The sequence below is a fragment of the Pinus tabuliformis genome, chromosome J (genome assembly GCF_031772625.1).
Source record: "Pinus tabuliformis cultivar Carrire ecotype Pingquan chromosome J, CPIR1, whole genome shotgun sequence".
Lineage (NCBI taxonomy): Eukaryota > Viridiplantae > Streptophyta > Pinopsida > Pinales > Pinaceae > Pinus > Pinus tabuliformis.
The window spans coordinates 870269207-870286807 of NC_142295.1; the positions used below are offsets into that span (position 1 = coordinate 870269207).

The 17601-nt window shown below is 41.3% G+C and overlaps 1 protein-coding gene across 4 annotated transcripts in view; it reads right to left on the reverse strand.

Moving 5' to 3' along the window:
• Positions 1-17601, reverse strand: part of EMB2247 (protein EMBRYO DEFECTIVE 2247) — a 418314-nt gene that overhangs the window by 113915 nt on the left and 286798 nt on the right. For all 4 annotated transcript variants that reach the window (XM_089378646.1, XM_089378647.1, XM_089378648.1 and 1 more), the window contains 2 exons: positions 3709-3759; positions 3514-3626 (listed from right to left, as the gene is read on the reverse strand). In XM_089378646.1, the coding sequence (XP_089234772.1) occupies positions 3514-3626; positions 3709-3759 (164 nt within the window). The remainder of the gene's footprint in view (positions 1-3513; positions 3627-3708; positions 3760-17601) is intronic.

Sequence of the window (17601 nt, forward strand, 5' to 3'; positions counted from 1 at the left end):
CAAAGTCGCCCTGCCTAAGATACTTTGGACAAAGACTTGCCACTCATCTGAGACAGAATTGAGGGCCAGTCTAACCAACTCGGAATCTTTCAGTGTAGACCCCACAGTTGATAACTCATCTGGGGTCTCTTGAAGCTTCACAAGGAATGGATCTACATGCTCCCCCTTCTGCATCTGAGCAAATCTCAGCTTCTTCTCTAAGTGCATCTTCTACTGCTCGGAAGATCCCTGATACAGCGCAGACAACGCATCCCACATCTCCTTAGCAGTTCCTTTGCTAGCGATGTGACAGACTACATGATCCTTCACTCCGTCGAGGATCATGCTCTTAGCCTTCGCCATTTTTGCCTTGTACTTCTTCAGTGGATCTGCATCTACAAGCACATCCACCACGCTGTCAACATATGCCTTGAGAGCATGCTCATCTAGAAAGAATGACATCCTTGCCTTCCAAATGACATAGTTGGATGCTCCATCCAGTCTATCCTAATCCCTCAATCAACTAGTTGCCAACTCTGCCACGAAAATGTCGAACTGCGCCTCTCTTCTCTTATCGTTGCTACTCAGGCAATAAGAGAACGGACTTCTTGGCGGGAAGTCTACTGAGGAAAAGTTCCCTCACTGTGCTTTCCTTCTCTTCTGATGTCTTTCTGCTCAGCAAAACGGCCTACAAAAAAACTGTGTCCCACCTCTCTTCCTCACGCTAAGGCTTTTGCGCTGCTCCCTTTGCCACTGCAAGATCTCGATCTGGAAGCCCTTCTCTTTGTCGACTCACTCAGAGAGAGACTACCTCGAAATTCTACCCTCTGGCTTGGACTGCGCAAACCCCTCTAGGAATTCGAACTGCTGCCTCTTGCAGCTTTTTCAAGGACCCAAGATGACTTATCAGTTGTGGGGACAATTCAAATTCCCAGACCCGAGATGATTTATTAGTAGTTTTCTGAATACAACTTTTGAATGCCCTTCCGACAATCCAGTTACAGAGAAAATCACTTAGCAGAAGAAATTGGTGAGATTACCTCACTCTACCAACAAGTCCCAGCTGATCCGGCAACTGAACCAACGTGTCCCTGACTATTTCTGCTCTGCCCCTGCATGGGCCCTACGTCAGCCTCTAAGGCACTGCATCACCCTAGCATTGGATCGATTTGCTCTTCCAGAGCTTTGACGTCAACCCTCTCGGCTTAGAACGTCAAACCCAAACAAATTTTCAAACTTCTGCTTCGAGGACTACGTTGCCTCTGCGTGAGCCCTTCTAGCTCAGCGTCAACCCCTCCTGGGTACTGCGTTGCCTCCTTCTAGTGTCTCTCTGCCTCTCTGTTGCGTATCCTAGCTCAAGAGAAGACTCTCCAACCAAACTATCCCTGCCCCTCACTGCAATAGCTCACTATCGAAATTCCTCCAACAGCTGCTCTGCTTTAAAAAATAGAGCTTCTAAACTCTCTGTGTATGTCTTTCCAAATGACCCTCAAGCCTTCTTAAATAATCTCCTCGTTGACTTTCAACGGCCCAGATTAGAAGCTAATCAATGGCTAAGATCAATTCTGCTTGATCCTAGTCTTCTTCTAGAAGTTACACCCACAGTTAGATTAATACCCATTAATTATTTTATTTTCCTAAGTTTAGACTTAGGGTCCCATTAAAAATAATTAATTATTTTAATAAAATTGTTTCTAGGTAGAATTTCCTAGAGCATTTTCTGGGTTCTTTGGAATACATGTGCCCAAGCCTCCTTCCAAAATTTGAGACTTAGAGCACATCCAATGCTACCAAAAATCAACATAGACCAGGGCTTGGGCTAGTTTACTTAACAAGGAAGATGGACCAGGTTTGACCTAGTTGTTGACTTAGATGTATCTTTGTTGGACTAAAGAATTCTCTATCGAAAGGGTTGTTGGGTTATTGCCCATGAGGGTTTTCCCAGGGAAAATTTCTTGTGTTCTTTGTGTGATTGTCTCTTTATAATCCTTATGTCTTAAATGTTTTATGGTTGATGTATTTTGTATTAATATTGAATGACAAAATAATGAGTAAGAACATGAAAAGATCGAAATTATCAAAAATAATTATCAGTATAAAAGACACTCTAAAAATCAACAAAAACAACAATACTCAACCCTAAAAAATAGACCTCAAACATACCAAAAGCCCTTCCCAAGAACAATGCCAAAAACCCTTCAAAAGATGTGCCAAAACTCTTCCACAGAAAGTTGTTTCAACTCGGACTTACTTCGCTTCTTCTTAGTTAACGAGGTATGAACTTTGGACCTACTCCTTCGCTCTTCTAAACACATACCCGAATTCTTGAGTCAAATGGTTAGAAATGCTCGCTGTCACGCCTATTTATAGTGTGTTTTAATGCTGGGGCATGGACGACTTGTCCACTAGCTGGGCCAATTGGGGCAATTGGCAAAATGTATAGTGAATATTAAAAAATTCATTTCTCCTCAACTATGAGGAGTTAGAAGGTGTGCCATATACCGTTGGAAAGGTCTCAGAATAAGCTTTCCAACCATATATATTATGCTCCCATTTGAGGTAGCTAATTGAAGTAAATATGCTTTCAAAGATAGGGTATCCAAATGGGGCATATTTGTACTTCGGTTGGGTCATCTTGAAAAATATTTCATATCTCCTCATTCCTATGGAATTAGAGGGAGTGCCATATATATCATTGCAAAGGTCTCGAAACATGCTATTTGACTATATAATTTCCTCTTTCATTTGGACAACCTTTGACATCAATAACAACTATTTTGAACAGTTCGGTTCCAACAACATTGGTTTTACATCATTTTTGACTTGTGACCTTAGGCTTACAATGGTGATGAAAGATGTTGCAAAAACTTTTATGTACACCTACTGACATGCAGAGCAACGAGACGCCCATTGATGAGGCCTCAACCACTAACTAGTGGACCTTCTTTAATGAGGCCAACTTACATTTATTTATTCACACTACTACCTCATGGGCCTGATTTAATAGAGATGGTCCCAATACATTAAGTGACAACCTATTCTCCTAACTACCGAAGTTAGGGTGGGACCATAGCAAACAATTAGCTGGTCAGATATATATTTCCTTCCTCTCAAGCATCTAACAATGGTGCATTTTATTGTGACCCTTTAATTAACTTGTTAACATATTCCCCATTGAGAATTAACACTTTATCAGCAGGAAAAACCTGCAGCCTCTGTGTCTCCAATTTGAATGGCTACATCATGTCAATAGTGACCAAATCCCCATGAATGGGTGAAAAGGATAAACCACTGATAAACACGTACTTAAGAACAAAAATTAGTTCATAATTTAATCCACTTTGGAGATAGGTGCTTTTCATATTAACTGTAATTATTCTAAACATAAGATGTACAAACCAACAGCTCTAAAATATTAACACTAGTATCATCTCTAAGCACAACATTCGACCACCTAAATAATACATATAGGCAAGAAATATATTTGTTATTCAAACTGGCACATCCCGTGAAATATTATGTGAAAATGCATACCAGTCAGCAAATTCACTCCAAAAGAAATCATAGATTGAACGTCCAACCTCTCCATAGTAAAACCTTTCATAGCTTGTAGTAACTATATCCGTAAGTTCGTGAAGTTTTGTGACCTGTTTACATAACACAGTTCAATATTAGCACCATTTCTAAGGAAAATAAACCAAAATAAAGAAGATTAATCAAAAAGCTTACCACCCATCGTTCACTTAAAGGCAGGTGAAGCAAGGCATCATTTGTATCGAACTGTACCCAAAACAAAGCATTGACTGGTACATATTAGCATGGTTCTAACTTTGAAATAGCAGTCTCTGACAATAAAACATTACTCAAAATATTGTTTGCAGTTATCTCCACTAGAGTGTGTTTTATGTGCTCGCTACATGATAATCCTTTTTAAAAGTTGTTTCAATAAATTAATTATTAATGATAACAAGCCAACCTTTACCACCTTTACTCAATTAAATTTATTCATTAATGTCTACAAGTAAACAAAAATGTTCAATGGGACTCTGAAACACAACACATCAAATCAAATGTTTTATGCTCTTCCTAGCATTCCTGAGAAAACATATCTTTTCTAGGTTATTCTTTATTATTTAATTAGCTTTCAAGGTGACAGGTTTCTGATATCACATTCGAATGAAAATATTACCCTTTTGCAATCTTTGACACCCTTCAATAAAAAATGAAATGTGCGGTATGAACGATTGTAATGGAACGAAAAACTACCATTAACAGAGTCATAGGTCTTAAGTTCAATAGAACTCAAACGAAGGTTTCCTGAAGCTCAACCCAAAGTAATCAAACAATCTGGCGGCAGCTATACATCAAGCACAAGAACAATTTTCTCTCATGACTGAATATGCTTATTCATCATTTGATTTTCGAAGCAATTCTTCTGTATGCCTTGATAGCACTTCCTCCTAAATTTAGGTCAAGTAGATAAGCATAAGGTTTACCAACTTCAATAAAATTCAGTAGCTTATTTTGCAGCACTATCATTTATTTTATACAGTTTATTCACAACATGCTCTATGAACAGCCTCTAAAATATTATCATACTTTAAATATTGTTGAAGCAAATACTTCATACTACATAATAAATATTTCACACCAATAATAATTGTGAAATGCCAAAGATCTATGATAAAAAATGTCTCCTCTTACTAAAAATTAATTAGTAGCAAAGTGAAATGTTCCGTTTGAGTAATGACTCCAAAAACACCACCGTTTCAGTCAAATTTGTAAGGTTTTTCCCCATCAAATGTTTGTCAACCAGAATTTAGACATGTTGCTGTAGGTGATTATTTTCATTTAATTGTCTTTGCACACACACAGTGGGTTACTTTTTGATATAACAAAACTCCAGACTATATTAAAATGATTTGGGAACACACCCAGAAATGTGAACAGTACTACTACAGCTTATAGACAGGGAATACAAGCCCAAAACTATATTGCATTCCTTTCAAATGAGCAATGTATACACCAAACAGCCATACATTAATTCATTGGAAGGAAAACGACAGTGGTACAAAGGAATAGATGAGCAAGATACCCTTCCATACAGTGACAAAGACAGGTTTTGGTTTCAACAGTGTATACCCAGGTAGTTGTCTCCACTGCAGTGTGCCATTGGTTCACGGTTTCAGCCTTCAATTATACCCAGAAAACTTGCACACCAGCAAGGAAATTCGTGAGGCTCTAGCCTAGTATGCAGAGGTATATTTTTGGTGATTAGATTTGGATAAGCCAATGAATAGTAGTCATATCATGCCAATTATCATTTCAGACTTCAAGAGTATACATATGCATTAAACTCAGGTTTAAATCAGATCTTAATACATTCAAAGAGCAAAGCCCACAGCTTAGGCAACATGAGCTATTACACTGAAATATTCACAATACACAGTAAATCAACAGAACTAGGGAACCTGGTTGTTATGGCAGCTATTTCCCTTGAATATCAGTCTTATTTTAAAGAGTAGATGGCAACCTTAAACCCAGCAAACACACAGGTCTTTTCTCAGCACCCCTTTGCAGCCACACATTCAGCACCCTGTTAACATATATGCCCACAATGCTTACTTCAGCCCATTGTACCACAAAGCCCCTTACAGAGTGCACTATACTCCAGCAAGTAGAATATGCAGGCCCTCTTTAAATATTAATCCCAATGCTTGGCAAATGGCAACCCCATGCTCAGAAACACACAGGTCGCAAATTTGGCTCAACTCTGGTAGAACACGCAGCCCCACACAATGGTAGCTACTCCAGAATAACAATGTGCAGACTCAACCCTCTTATTTCTGCTCCAAAACTATTGTATGCGGGCCCAACACTTCCTTCATGGCTCCAGCAAAGTGATACGCTGCCTCTAGGACCCTTGTGGCTCACGTTTAGATGATAAAGGTATAGCCTTAAACCAGAATATGTTTCAGCATTCAAAACCTCCCTGTTTGTGGTAGTTGGGTCAAGATGTGCTCCCCGATGAGATCCCAGGGTTGAGATGTGCTCCCTTGCTTATGCGAACTTTCTTTGTCAGACCTGTGTGAACCAAGATAATAGAAGAGAAGATGGCTTGATCAATGTGTCCAAATGAGCTTGAGGTCTCTTCTATTTATAGGCTTCCATGAGGGTCCACTTGATGTTGAGGCCGACCTGTCCAATTATACATATGCATAGGGCTGACATGATCCAATATACATGAGTGGGAACATAAATTCAAAAACCAACTTTTTCTTGTCCAAATGAGGTGATCTGTTGGTCGATTTTGGTCCTCTCGAAAAGAGGAATCTATTACAATTATTATCTTCATCATATGAGCTGTCCAAAATGGAATTTGACGCAGTTGCATAATTTTAACACTCCCTCTCAACTAGGGAGAATTCCACCTATTGATATCTAGTCATCGATCAATATGTCGTTCAAGTGTCATCACGTATCATCACTGATCAGCTTTGTCATCTAGTTGTCATGCCATGATCATATCATCACAAATCATCAATGTACATCTCAATCTATTCCTTGTTTATTCCTACTTATCTCTAGATTGTTCTTGCCCATATGCTGAACATTCTCAAATCTAAAAGAAGAAGAATTTGTCATCGGACTATGGTCTGAAATCTATGTAAGCGGGCTACTACCCGGAATCTCACCATCAATCATCATCGAAGAGCATATCATCAAGGAGAATGTCTCCACTTCCAAACCAATGACAATGAGGAAGGTCCTAATGGACACTCTTACCTCATGTCCATGGCAGTAGGGAAGGTCCTACGGGAAACTCTCGCCCCATGTCGAGCAATAAGATATCCAAACACATAGGGGAGCAAATCTCGACCCTGGGATCTCATCGGGGAGCTCAATCTCAACTCGGAACCGCTTGAGTTATTTCAACCCATCTGATTTCCTATTGATCTTCCCATCAATGACCCTGAATAGTCATGTGGTAGAACACCTGCATCATAATCGACTTGGGTTGTACACCCCAAGTACACTCTCAACCTGTTGGCCAAACGGGGAGCGGTATTCCCGACAAGCCCTTCTTGTGCATATGATGCCAAATGGGGTATACTCTACAAAGATCAGACAAGGGAGTAGCATTCTCCGTGTTGAAGTTTCTAAGTTTACTTAGTTAGAAACCCCCCATGCACTTTGTCTGATTTATTCCTACCTACTTGTTATTTTACTTAACAAGTTAATTACAATGTAAATACTGAAAATAAACACTAGTGCATGCTCAACATATTACAGATCAGCAACTAAAAGAAACAGAAACAAACACACCATATGACACCATTATTTTTGGACTAATGTCCCTGGAAAAACCCAATGTGGGAAAATTGGTGCAGCTGTCTAAGGGTTTTCTTATTAATCAATATCAGAGTACAATCTGGGTGCCGAAACTAGCCTACGCAATAGAGAATTTACTTGGCAGTAATACCTCTCAGTTTCTGACAAATCTCCTGGCTGAAACCCTGGATAATCCTTTCGGCAACTACTCAGCACCAATTTTCCCTAGAAACCCCAGCTTCAGCCTCTCTCTAGACTGCATCAGCCCCTCTCTGCCTCACGATTTCCCTGCATCACCCCAAATGGTTCTGCGTCAACCTTAGGAGGCCCTGCGTCAGCGACGCTGGCCTCTCTGAGGCTCTGCACAGCTCCTGGCTGCCTCTGCATGGCCCTGCATGAGCTTTGGCTGGCTCTGCGTCACTCTCGCTGGCTACTGCACTGCTCTTCCAGCATTATCTCTGCCTCTCTGTCTGTCTGTATTCAAATGCCCCTCAGCTGCATCTCTCGATCACTAATTCTATCTCTCTTAGCAAACCCCACTCTAGAGAATAGAATGACTAATCACTCTGGTGTATTCTCCAAGTGACCCTCAAGCCTCCTCTTATACTTTTCCTATTGACATATCGACAGCTGAGATTAAGTCCCTAATCAATGGCTAAGATTAGAACTGGCTTGATCCATGTCTTTTGGACCATTCTAACACAGTTTCATATTAATTCCCATTAATATTTTATTTTCCCTAAGTTTACACTTAGGGACTCCATTCAAAATATTAATTATTTTAATATCTCCTGAACTGTTTAGAATCTGCCCAAACCCTTTCTAAGTATTGGAGATCTCATGCGCCTCAACCTCTCTAACAAATTTCGTAGCTAGAGCACATCCGATGCTACCCCAAATCAACACTCCCTTTTAGCGAGGAATATGCTCTAGCAATACTCCTCACTGAGTATTACTCTGATCATCCAACATTGGTACCTGTGCTGATGCCAAGCCTTACTACCCAACATCCTCTGCAGTGCAGCATCTTGTACTGTTGTCCATGGTTCTGCCATTGCCACTGTTGCATCTGTACGACAACGCCCTCTGCATCCGTGCTACTACTGGTCCTTTCTCCCAGCACTGCATCCGCACTTCACCTCCTCTCATCATGCTGCATCGTGTTGCACTGCAACTTAGTTACTGAGAAGTAAGTAACTGATCTCCCAATCGGACCTCCCTGTTGGGCTAGAGACACCCACTGATGCTGAAGCTCCCTCTGCCACTGACAAGTGCTCCCTTTCTGACCTTTGTGTTGCTGCAACAACTCCCTGCATCTCCCACCGTTGCACACCTCTCTATGCCATCCTGCACTGGTGCAACACTCCTGTGCCTCTCACACTGCTGCAGCCTGCTAGCCTCGCACTGTCTTGGGACTCCTGCACTGTAGCTCTCTCTGCAACTTCATCCACATCTGCCTCTACCCGACTCAGCCAATCCTGTTACTCCTCTTCGTGGCTCCCATAGCAAGGTCTAATCCAAGAGACTGGGTACCTCTAGGATCCTGCCCCTCATTGCCTGTAATCCACCTGACTACAACTCGATGTCTCCCCACTTCCGCTCAAGTGGTGCGTGTGCACTCATGGCACGGTCATCGTCTGTCAAAATGTCCTTCTCTGCCCGTGCTGGCGCTGTCGTAGTCTCGGAAGACTCTCTCTTACTCTTCTTCCTTGGACACTGGGTCGCATAATGACCAAGCTCCCCACAATGGAAACACTTGATCTTGGAGAGATCTTTCTTCTTCTACTTCTCCTGCTTTCCCTCAGATACTAGGGCCACATCTTCCTCCTCCTGCTTGACTTTGATCCCCTTGCTGCTGCTACCTGTCTTCGACTGCCATCTGATCTCTTCCTAGCGAAGAGTTGCCCACATCTCGTCCCAAGGTGGGAGAGTCCCTCTGCCCAGGATACTCTAGACAAATACCTCTGAGTCTTCTGAGACAACATTCAGGGTTGTCCTCACCATCAGCTCCTGATCTAGTGTCGCCTCTATAGCAGTCAACTGATCTCGGATCTCATTTAGTCCTCCGAGGAAGGTGTCAATCGATTCTCCCTTCTTCATCTGATACAACCTCAACTGATTCTCAAGCAGCATTCTTCTCTGCACAGAAGTATGCTGGTACAGCTTCTTGACAGCCTCCCACATCTCAAATGTCATTTCCTTCTCGACTATGTGTGGTACTACATGATCCTTGGCCCCGTCAAGGATAATGCTCTTAGCCGTCGCCATCGCCTCCTTGTACTTATCATTATCATTGGGGTCGATTGGGATAGCTATTACCTTCAAGGCGAAGTTCTTGACACGATTCCTGTCAAGTACGGATAAGATTATGGCCTTCCAGACTACGAAGTTCGTGCTCCGTCCAATCTATCTTGGTCTCTTACTCCATGTAGTGCCATGATGCTCCTCTACTTCCCTCCTGGAAGTTCTCTGTTCGACTCCTCTGAGTCTCTACTTCCCGTCTAGAAGTTCTCTTTTGAACTCCCTTTGGGTGCTGATTTCCCTCGTGGAAATCCTTTTGCCACTGTCAAATGCCCCGTACTCTAATCGTCTTGTGCAACCGCACCACTGATCCGGGTTCGTCGACTAGAAACCCTCAGTGGCAACTCCTATGGCCTTGCTCTATCAGGAACTATTCTGACTACAGTACCTCACCAGCTCCACTCTGCAATATTCCTGCAACCTTCTAAACCCCAGCAACCTGAAGGTTAGAGCTCCTAGGCTCTGCGCAATACCGATACCAGCAAGCCAGCCTCAGCCAACTGTGTTAGCCCTCCCAGCCACTGTGTGGCTCTGTGTGAGGCTTCTTTTGCCTTCCTTAGCCTCTGCACTGCCTCTTCCCAACTCACCCTTCCTTGTTGTTGCTCTGCTAGAAACAACTTCTATCAGCGCGGGACAACTGTTTTCTATTGCTATTGCTCTGCTTGGCTGATGTCCTTTAGTCCTCCTGTGATCTGCAATCACGTTCTGATACCTTGTTGAAGTCTCTAAATTTACTTAGTTAGAAACCCTCCATGCACTTTATCTAATTTATTCCTACCTAGATGTTATTTTACTTAACAAGTTATTTACAATGTAAATAGTGAAAATAAACACTAATGCATGCTCAACATATTATAGATCAGCAACTAAAAGAAACAGAAACAAACACGCCATATGACACCATTATTTTTGGACTAATGTCCCCGGAAAAACTCAATGTGGGAAAACCGGTGCAACTATCTGAGGGTTTTCTTATTAAGCAATATCAGAGTACAATCTGGGTGCCAAAATTGGCCTACCTAACAGAGAATTTCCTTGGCAATAATACCTCTCAGAGTCTGACAAATCTCCTGGCTGAAACCCTGGATAATCCTTCCGACAGCTACTCAGCACCAATCTGCCCTAGAAAACCCAGCATCAGCCTCTCTCTAGACTACGTCAACCCCTCTTTGCTTCACGTTAGCCCTGTGTCACCCCGAATGCGTCCGCGTCAACCTTAGGAGGCCCTATGTCAACCCTTTGGCCTCTACGTCAGCAACGTTGGCCTTTCTGAGGCTCTGCACAGCTCCCGGCTGCCTCTACGTGGCCCTCGTGAGCCCTAGCTAGCTCTGCGTCACTCTCGCCGGCTACTACGCTGCTCTTCCGGCATTATCTCTGCCTCTCTATCTCTCTGTACTCAAATTCCCTTCAGCTGCATCTCCCGATCACTAATTCTATCTCTCTTAGCAAAACCTGCTTTAGAGAATAGAATGACCCTCAAGCCTCCTCTTATACTTTTCCTGTTGACATATCAACGGCTGAGATTAAGTCCCTAATCAACGGCTAAGACTAGATCTAGCTTGATGCATGTCTTTTCGACCATTCTAACACAGTTTCATATTAATTCCCATTAATATTTTATTTTCCTTAAGTTTAGACTCAAGGACTCCATTCAAAATATTAATTATTTTAATATCTCCTGAATTGTTTAGAATCTGCCCAAACCCTTTCTGGGTATTGGAGATCTCATGTGCCCCAACCTCTCCACCAAATTTCGTGGCTAGAGCACATCTGATGCTACCCCAAATCAACACTCTGACCCTATGAAGATAGGGGAACAGTATTTCCAACCCAATGCGTAACAAAGAGGGGTCATACCCTATTGTCCAGAGTTCCCTCAACCCTAGGAGCCCTCTATCTCAATTCCTCACCCTAGGAGCTCAGACAGGGAGGAAGAGTTGGCTCAGTGTCCTCGATCAGTGTTGCTGTCATCATACTTAAATTTGGTATCTGCTTGTCTCAATAGTAGTTGTTTCCTATTCATACAGGACATCAAATCAAATATCATGTTAGATCATAAATAATCATATAAATCACAAAAGGATACCATAATCATCCTCCCTCTCAAGGAGGTGTCAATCACAAGCCTAAGCTTGTCTCGAACAGTTGCACTGACTCAATATATGAAAGTATCTCGGTCCCAACTATATATATGGGATTTTCTGCCAATCGGATCCCACTCTTTGTCATCGCAATGTATCCATGTCATATCTAGATCATGCTCAGACAGCTCTCTAAGGAGCTTCTTCATCCTGCCTCACGACCAGCGATGCTAGCAACATCGTACTTAACCTCGATCGTGCTATGGACCTCTCATCCAAAAATATCATGGCAAATATCATACTAAAGTAGCATCGAAATGTGCTCATCAACAATAATCTCAAATATCAACAATACATCCTATGAAAATTTTTGACACGAAATTCTATTGCAGTAACTGATTTATTACTCCTACTTATTTCTCACAATAAGTTGTTTACAAAAACCCTCCAGCAAAAATTAAAATAAATTCTACTGCAGTTATCACATAATAGCATAGAGAAAAACAACACTGATATACAAGCACAAGAATCAATCACATCAACACAGTGATTTTTGGACAATTGTCCCCGGAAAAACCCAATGCGAGAAAACCGATGCAGCAGATGAGGGTTTATTTATTATTCTTCAGCCACAATCTCTTTACAAGGAATAACTCTGCAGTACATAGAGAACCCTTCAAGAAAACACATGAGATATTTTTCCTCCTCAGCCAGGAGAAATTCTAACACCACAAAGACCCTTTCTCCTTCACTGCATCACCCCCGCATCATCTGCGTGAGGATTGCGTGAGATCTCATTCCTGCCTGCGCTATCTCTCAGAGCTCTCCCTCTGTGCTCTCTCTGAGGCACTACATCACCTACCCCTCAATCATTGACTAATGCTGAAACCCTCCTTTTCCTTCACCCTGCAACTCTCCCTCTAAAATCGAACTCCTTGAGAATCGATTTCCCTCGGGTTACTGAATATTTGCCCAATGTGTCTCCAAATGACTCTCGAGCCTTCTCTTATACTTTTCCTGTTAATGAATCAATAGCCGAGATTAAGTCTCTAATCAACAGCTAAGTTTAAAACAGACTTGATCCTCGTCTCTTAGAAGCTTCTCACCCATATCTTTATTAATACCAATTAATATTATTATTTTTCTAAGTTTAGACTTAGGAACCTATTAAAAATATTAATAATTTTAATAACTCCTCATCTGGGTGGAATTTCTCCAAACGATTTATGGGTCTTGGAGATCTCATGTGTTCTAGTCTCTCCACAAAATTTCGGAGCTAGAGCACATCCGATGCTACCCAAAATCAACACTCCCTCTTAGCGAAGAATGTGCTCTATCAATACTTCCTAATAGAAGCATCACACTGATCCACGGCATCGGTCCTCTACGTTGTTGATGCTCGGCCTACTACCCCTCACCTACTGCGCTGCTGCACCCTGTACTACTGCCCATGACACTGTAACTGTCACTTCTACATTTATACTGTAGCTCCCTCTAAGTGTGTTGCATCATGTTGCCCGCCCATAGCTCTGCCACTGCTAACTGTTGCACTGCAACTCCTTATACTATCCGCTTCTGTGACTGAAACGGATTCTTCACCATCCCCATCTTCTCCCTGAAATAAACAAACTTTGTTCTTCCTAGAGCCTTGGTGAGGATGTCTGCTACCTGTTCTCCTGCTGTGGTGTACCTCATCTGTAATGCCCCTTGTTGGACACAATATATGATGAAGTGACACCTGATATCAATGTGCTTCGACCGATCATGAAAGACTGGATTCTCAGAGAGCTTGATGCAACTCTGATTATCACACAAAATACTGGTCGCTTCCATCTTTCTCCTGAATAGATTCACAAGCATTTTCCTAAACCATATGGTTTCACATGAAGCTGTGCTCGCTGCGATATATTCAGCTTTAGCTGAGCTCAAAGCCACAGATTTATGTTTCCTACTACACTAGGAAGTCATTCCTGATCCAATGTTGAAACAATACCCAATGGTACTTTTCCCATCTACTGAATTTCCAACCTAATCTGCGTCAGTGAACCCACTCAGTCTGATGTCATTGCCTTGGGTGTACGTTAGTCCATGCTCGACTGTTCCTCGTATATATCTAAGAACATGCTTGGCTGCTGCCCAATGCGCCCTCTTTGGTTCCACCATGAACTGACTGAGGGTGTTGACAGCATAACAAATGCCTGGCCTAGTATTGATCAGATACATCAGGGACCCTATGAGCTGCCTATACAAGGTGGGATTGACTTCTTTATCTTCAGATGCATCAATCTTCTTCCAGTTGGTGACCATTGGAGTAGCCATATGTCTACAGTCCTACATTCTGAAACTTTTCAAAATATTTGTAGCTTATCTCCCTTGTCGAAGGAAAATTTCACCCTTCTGCTACCAAACTTCCAACCCCAAGAAATAATGCATCTGTCCCAAATCCTTCATGTCAAATTCTGTGGCTAGGTTCTCCTTGCAATCTTTGATGAGCATATATGAACCTGTCAAGAAAAGATCATCCACATATAACACCAGGATTAGAGGCTCATTCTTTACAACAAGATAGTATAAATTAGGATCTGCGTCACTCTTGATGAATCCCATCTTCTGCAAGTAGCCATCAATTCGACTGTACCATGCTCTAGGTGCCTGTTTAAGCCCATACAAGGCTTTCTTCAACCTGCATACATAAGATTTCTTCTCATGTGTCTCAAAACCCTCTGGTTGTTCAATGTATACTTCTTCTCCTGTCACCCTGTTCAAGAACATCGTCTTGACATCCATCTAGTGAATCTCCCACCCCATTTGTGCTGCAAGGGATACCATGGATCTAATAGAAGTATACCTGGCTACTGGGGTGAAGGTCTCTTCGTAGTCTATCCCTTCCTTCTGAGCATACCACTTAGCCACAAACCTGGCTTTTTTATTTTTTCACACTACCATCTGCAGCATATTTGACTTTGTAGGGCCATCTCGAACCTACAATTGACTTGTCCTGAGGCCTAGGTACCCACTTCCCAAACATCATTGACTATTATGGAACTGTATTCCTCTACCATAGCATCTACCCATACTTGATGCTAAACAGCCTCCTGAAAACTAGAGAATTCTCCAACCTGAGCCACCAAGGCTTGGTATCTGTGTGGCTGTCTACACTCCCTTCTCTCGTTCCTTGGCGCACCGACGAAATTCTCTGCATCTTGTAGTATCTGCCGAAGTTCCCGGCTCGTTCTACTAGTGGTAATGGGTATATCTATCTGCTACTCTTCCTATGATTCCTCTTGTTGTGATACCTCTGGAGTTTTGCCTTTAGGAGAAATACTGGTGCTAGTTTCTGCTAGACAAAGTGGCTGGACCAACGGATCATCCTTTGACTGCTCTTCGGAAGACATTTCTCAGGATTTCTTCAAAGCTCTGTCCTCCATGAACTTTACATCCCGTCGAATAACGATCTTCCTATTCCCCGGAAGATAGACTCTATATGCCTTAGCATTCTCGCTATATTTGTAACGACCTATCTATAATATAGAGAATACAAGAATATTAGCATGCATACGATACATGCATATGATAGCTACGTATGCATGTATCGCATGCACCACACTTTATATACTAAATTAACTATAAGTACAAAATATCATGACACTCCTTCAAATAGAAGTTATATTCACCCATCAACATCCATATTGCTTAATGCGTCATGATTAATGGGCAAATACCAATGATATAAATTTAAAATGTATAACATAAAAATAATTATAAAATATAGATGTTAAAAAATTAAGCTAATCTTAAAAGATGGTTATATAATTATATATCTTAGAATATTAATAAATTAATAAAATAAATTAAAGATAAAGTATTTAATATAAACCTAAACCTTTATATTGAAAACAAACAAAAAGGATATTAAACCAAAAATCAATATACCTTTAAAAGAAATATATATATATATATATATATATCACGTGACATGGGAAGGGTGTCACCACAAGGAGAAGCGGTGGGTTGCAGGTCGAGGGAGTGACCACCGCCAAGAAATAGCATATAAGGAGCAAAGAACAATTTTGAAAGGGGGAAGAAATAGAAGGAAAATGGGTGCACAGAGTTTATCATCATGAACAATTGAGCCTTGCTTGTTCTGAGGTTTCTGGACACGGGGGAACAGTCTGTTTCAACTGAGAAGCTTACTGGACTGAGTAGCGAGCTTCTGCTCAGTTTGGTTGGGTGGTTTCGGTCTTTTGGTAACCGAAGTAGGAGCAGCTTGAGGCATCATCAACCGCAAGAATACAGGTAGGTACTCTCATCAATTCTGTTAGTTAAATTTGTAAAATTTCAAGAAATTTTATCACAAGTTCATGATAATTTTTAAGAAACCCTTTATTGTTTTTACAATGGTTGTACAATCTTTACAATATCCCACAAGCTAACCTTTCTCCGCAGTCTGATCCAATTTCTTCCTCTTGCTCTCTTCTCCCTCTGGAGATCTGCGTGGGTCCTTCTGAGTTGATGCCCCAACATCATGCTTCTGACTCATAGCAGATTCTTTACTCATGTTGCCTGATCTCTCCTCTGATAACATGTGAAAATTTCTGACACGAAATTCTCCTACAGTAACTAATTTATTTCTCCTACTTATTTCTCACAATAAGTTGTTTACAAAAACCCTTCAGCAAACATTAAAATAAATTCTACTGCAGTTATCACATAATAGCATAGAGAAAAAAATAGCGATATACAAGCACAAGAATCAATCACATCAACATAGTTATTTTTGGACAATTTTCCCCAGAAAAACCCAATACGGGAAAACTGGAGCAACAGATGAGGGTTTATTTATTATTCTTCAGCAACAATCACTTTACAAGGAATAATTCTGCAGTACATAGAGAACCCTTCAAGAAAACACCTGAGATATTTTTCCTCCTTTGCTAGGAGAAATTCTGACACCAAAGAGACCCTTTATCCTTATTGTGTCACCCCTGCATCATCTGCATGAGGACTGCAGCATCCCTGCGTCATCTGCATGGGGACTGCATGAGATCTCGTCCCTGCCTGCACTTTCTCTCAAATCTCTCCCTTTGCGTTGTTTCTCTGAGGCACTGCGTCACGTCCTCCCCAGTCTTTGATTGATGCTGAAACTCTCCTCTTCGTTCACCCTATAACTCTCCCTCTGAAATCGAACTACTTCTTGAAAATCGATTTCCCTCGGGTTGCTGAGTATTTGCTTGGTGTGTCTCCAAATGACTCTAAAGTCTTCTCTTATACTTTTCCTATTGATGAATCAACGGTTGAGATTAAGTCTCTAATCAATGGCTAAGATTAAAATTGACTTGATCATTTTCTCTTAGAAGCTTCTCACCCATATCTTTATTAATACCCATTAATATTTTTATTTTCCTAAGTTTAGACTTAGGAACCCATTAAAAATATTAATTATTTTCATAACCCCTCATCCGAGTGGAATTTCTCCAAACGGTTTCTAGGTCTTAGAGATCTTATGTGTTCTAGTCCCTCCACAAACTTCGGAGCTAGAGCACATCCAATGCTACCCAAAATCAACACAACCATGCAATCACATATCATAAAAAGAATATGTTAGATCAAGAACTGATCATCTTATGCAGATATCTCAAAGGATGCTTGGTGGCAACTCAATGTGAATGAAGCAACTCAATCATGAACTCATTCAGGTTCTACGCACATCATATATATGGACAACAAAACATCAATGCTTCAATCAACTTTCGGATGCCATGTCAAGTTTAACATCTTGAACTTCAAATCGGAGTGTCCAAGGATTTGCATTTCCATTATTCAAAAACATTTTTCAATAGCTTTGCAATATAGAATTTCTTTCCTAAATTCCATAGATCAATTCATCATGCCATGATACATCATTTCA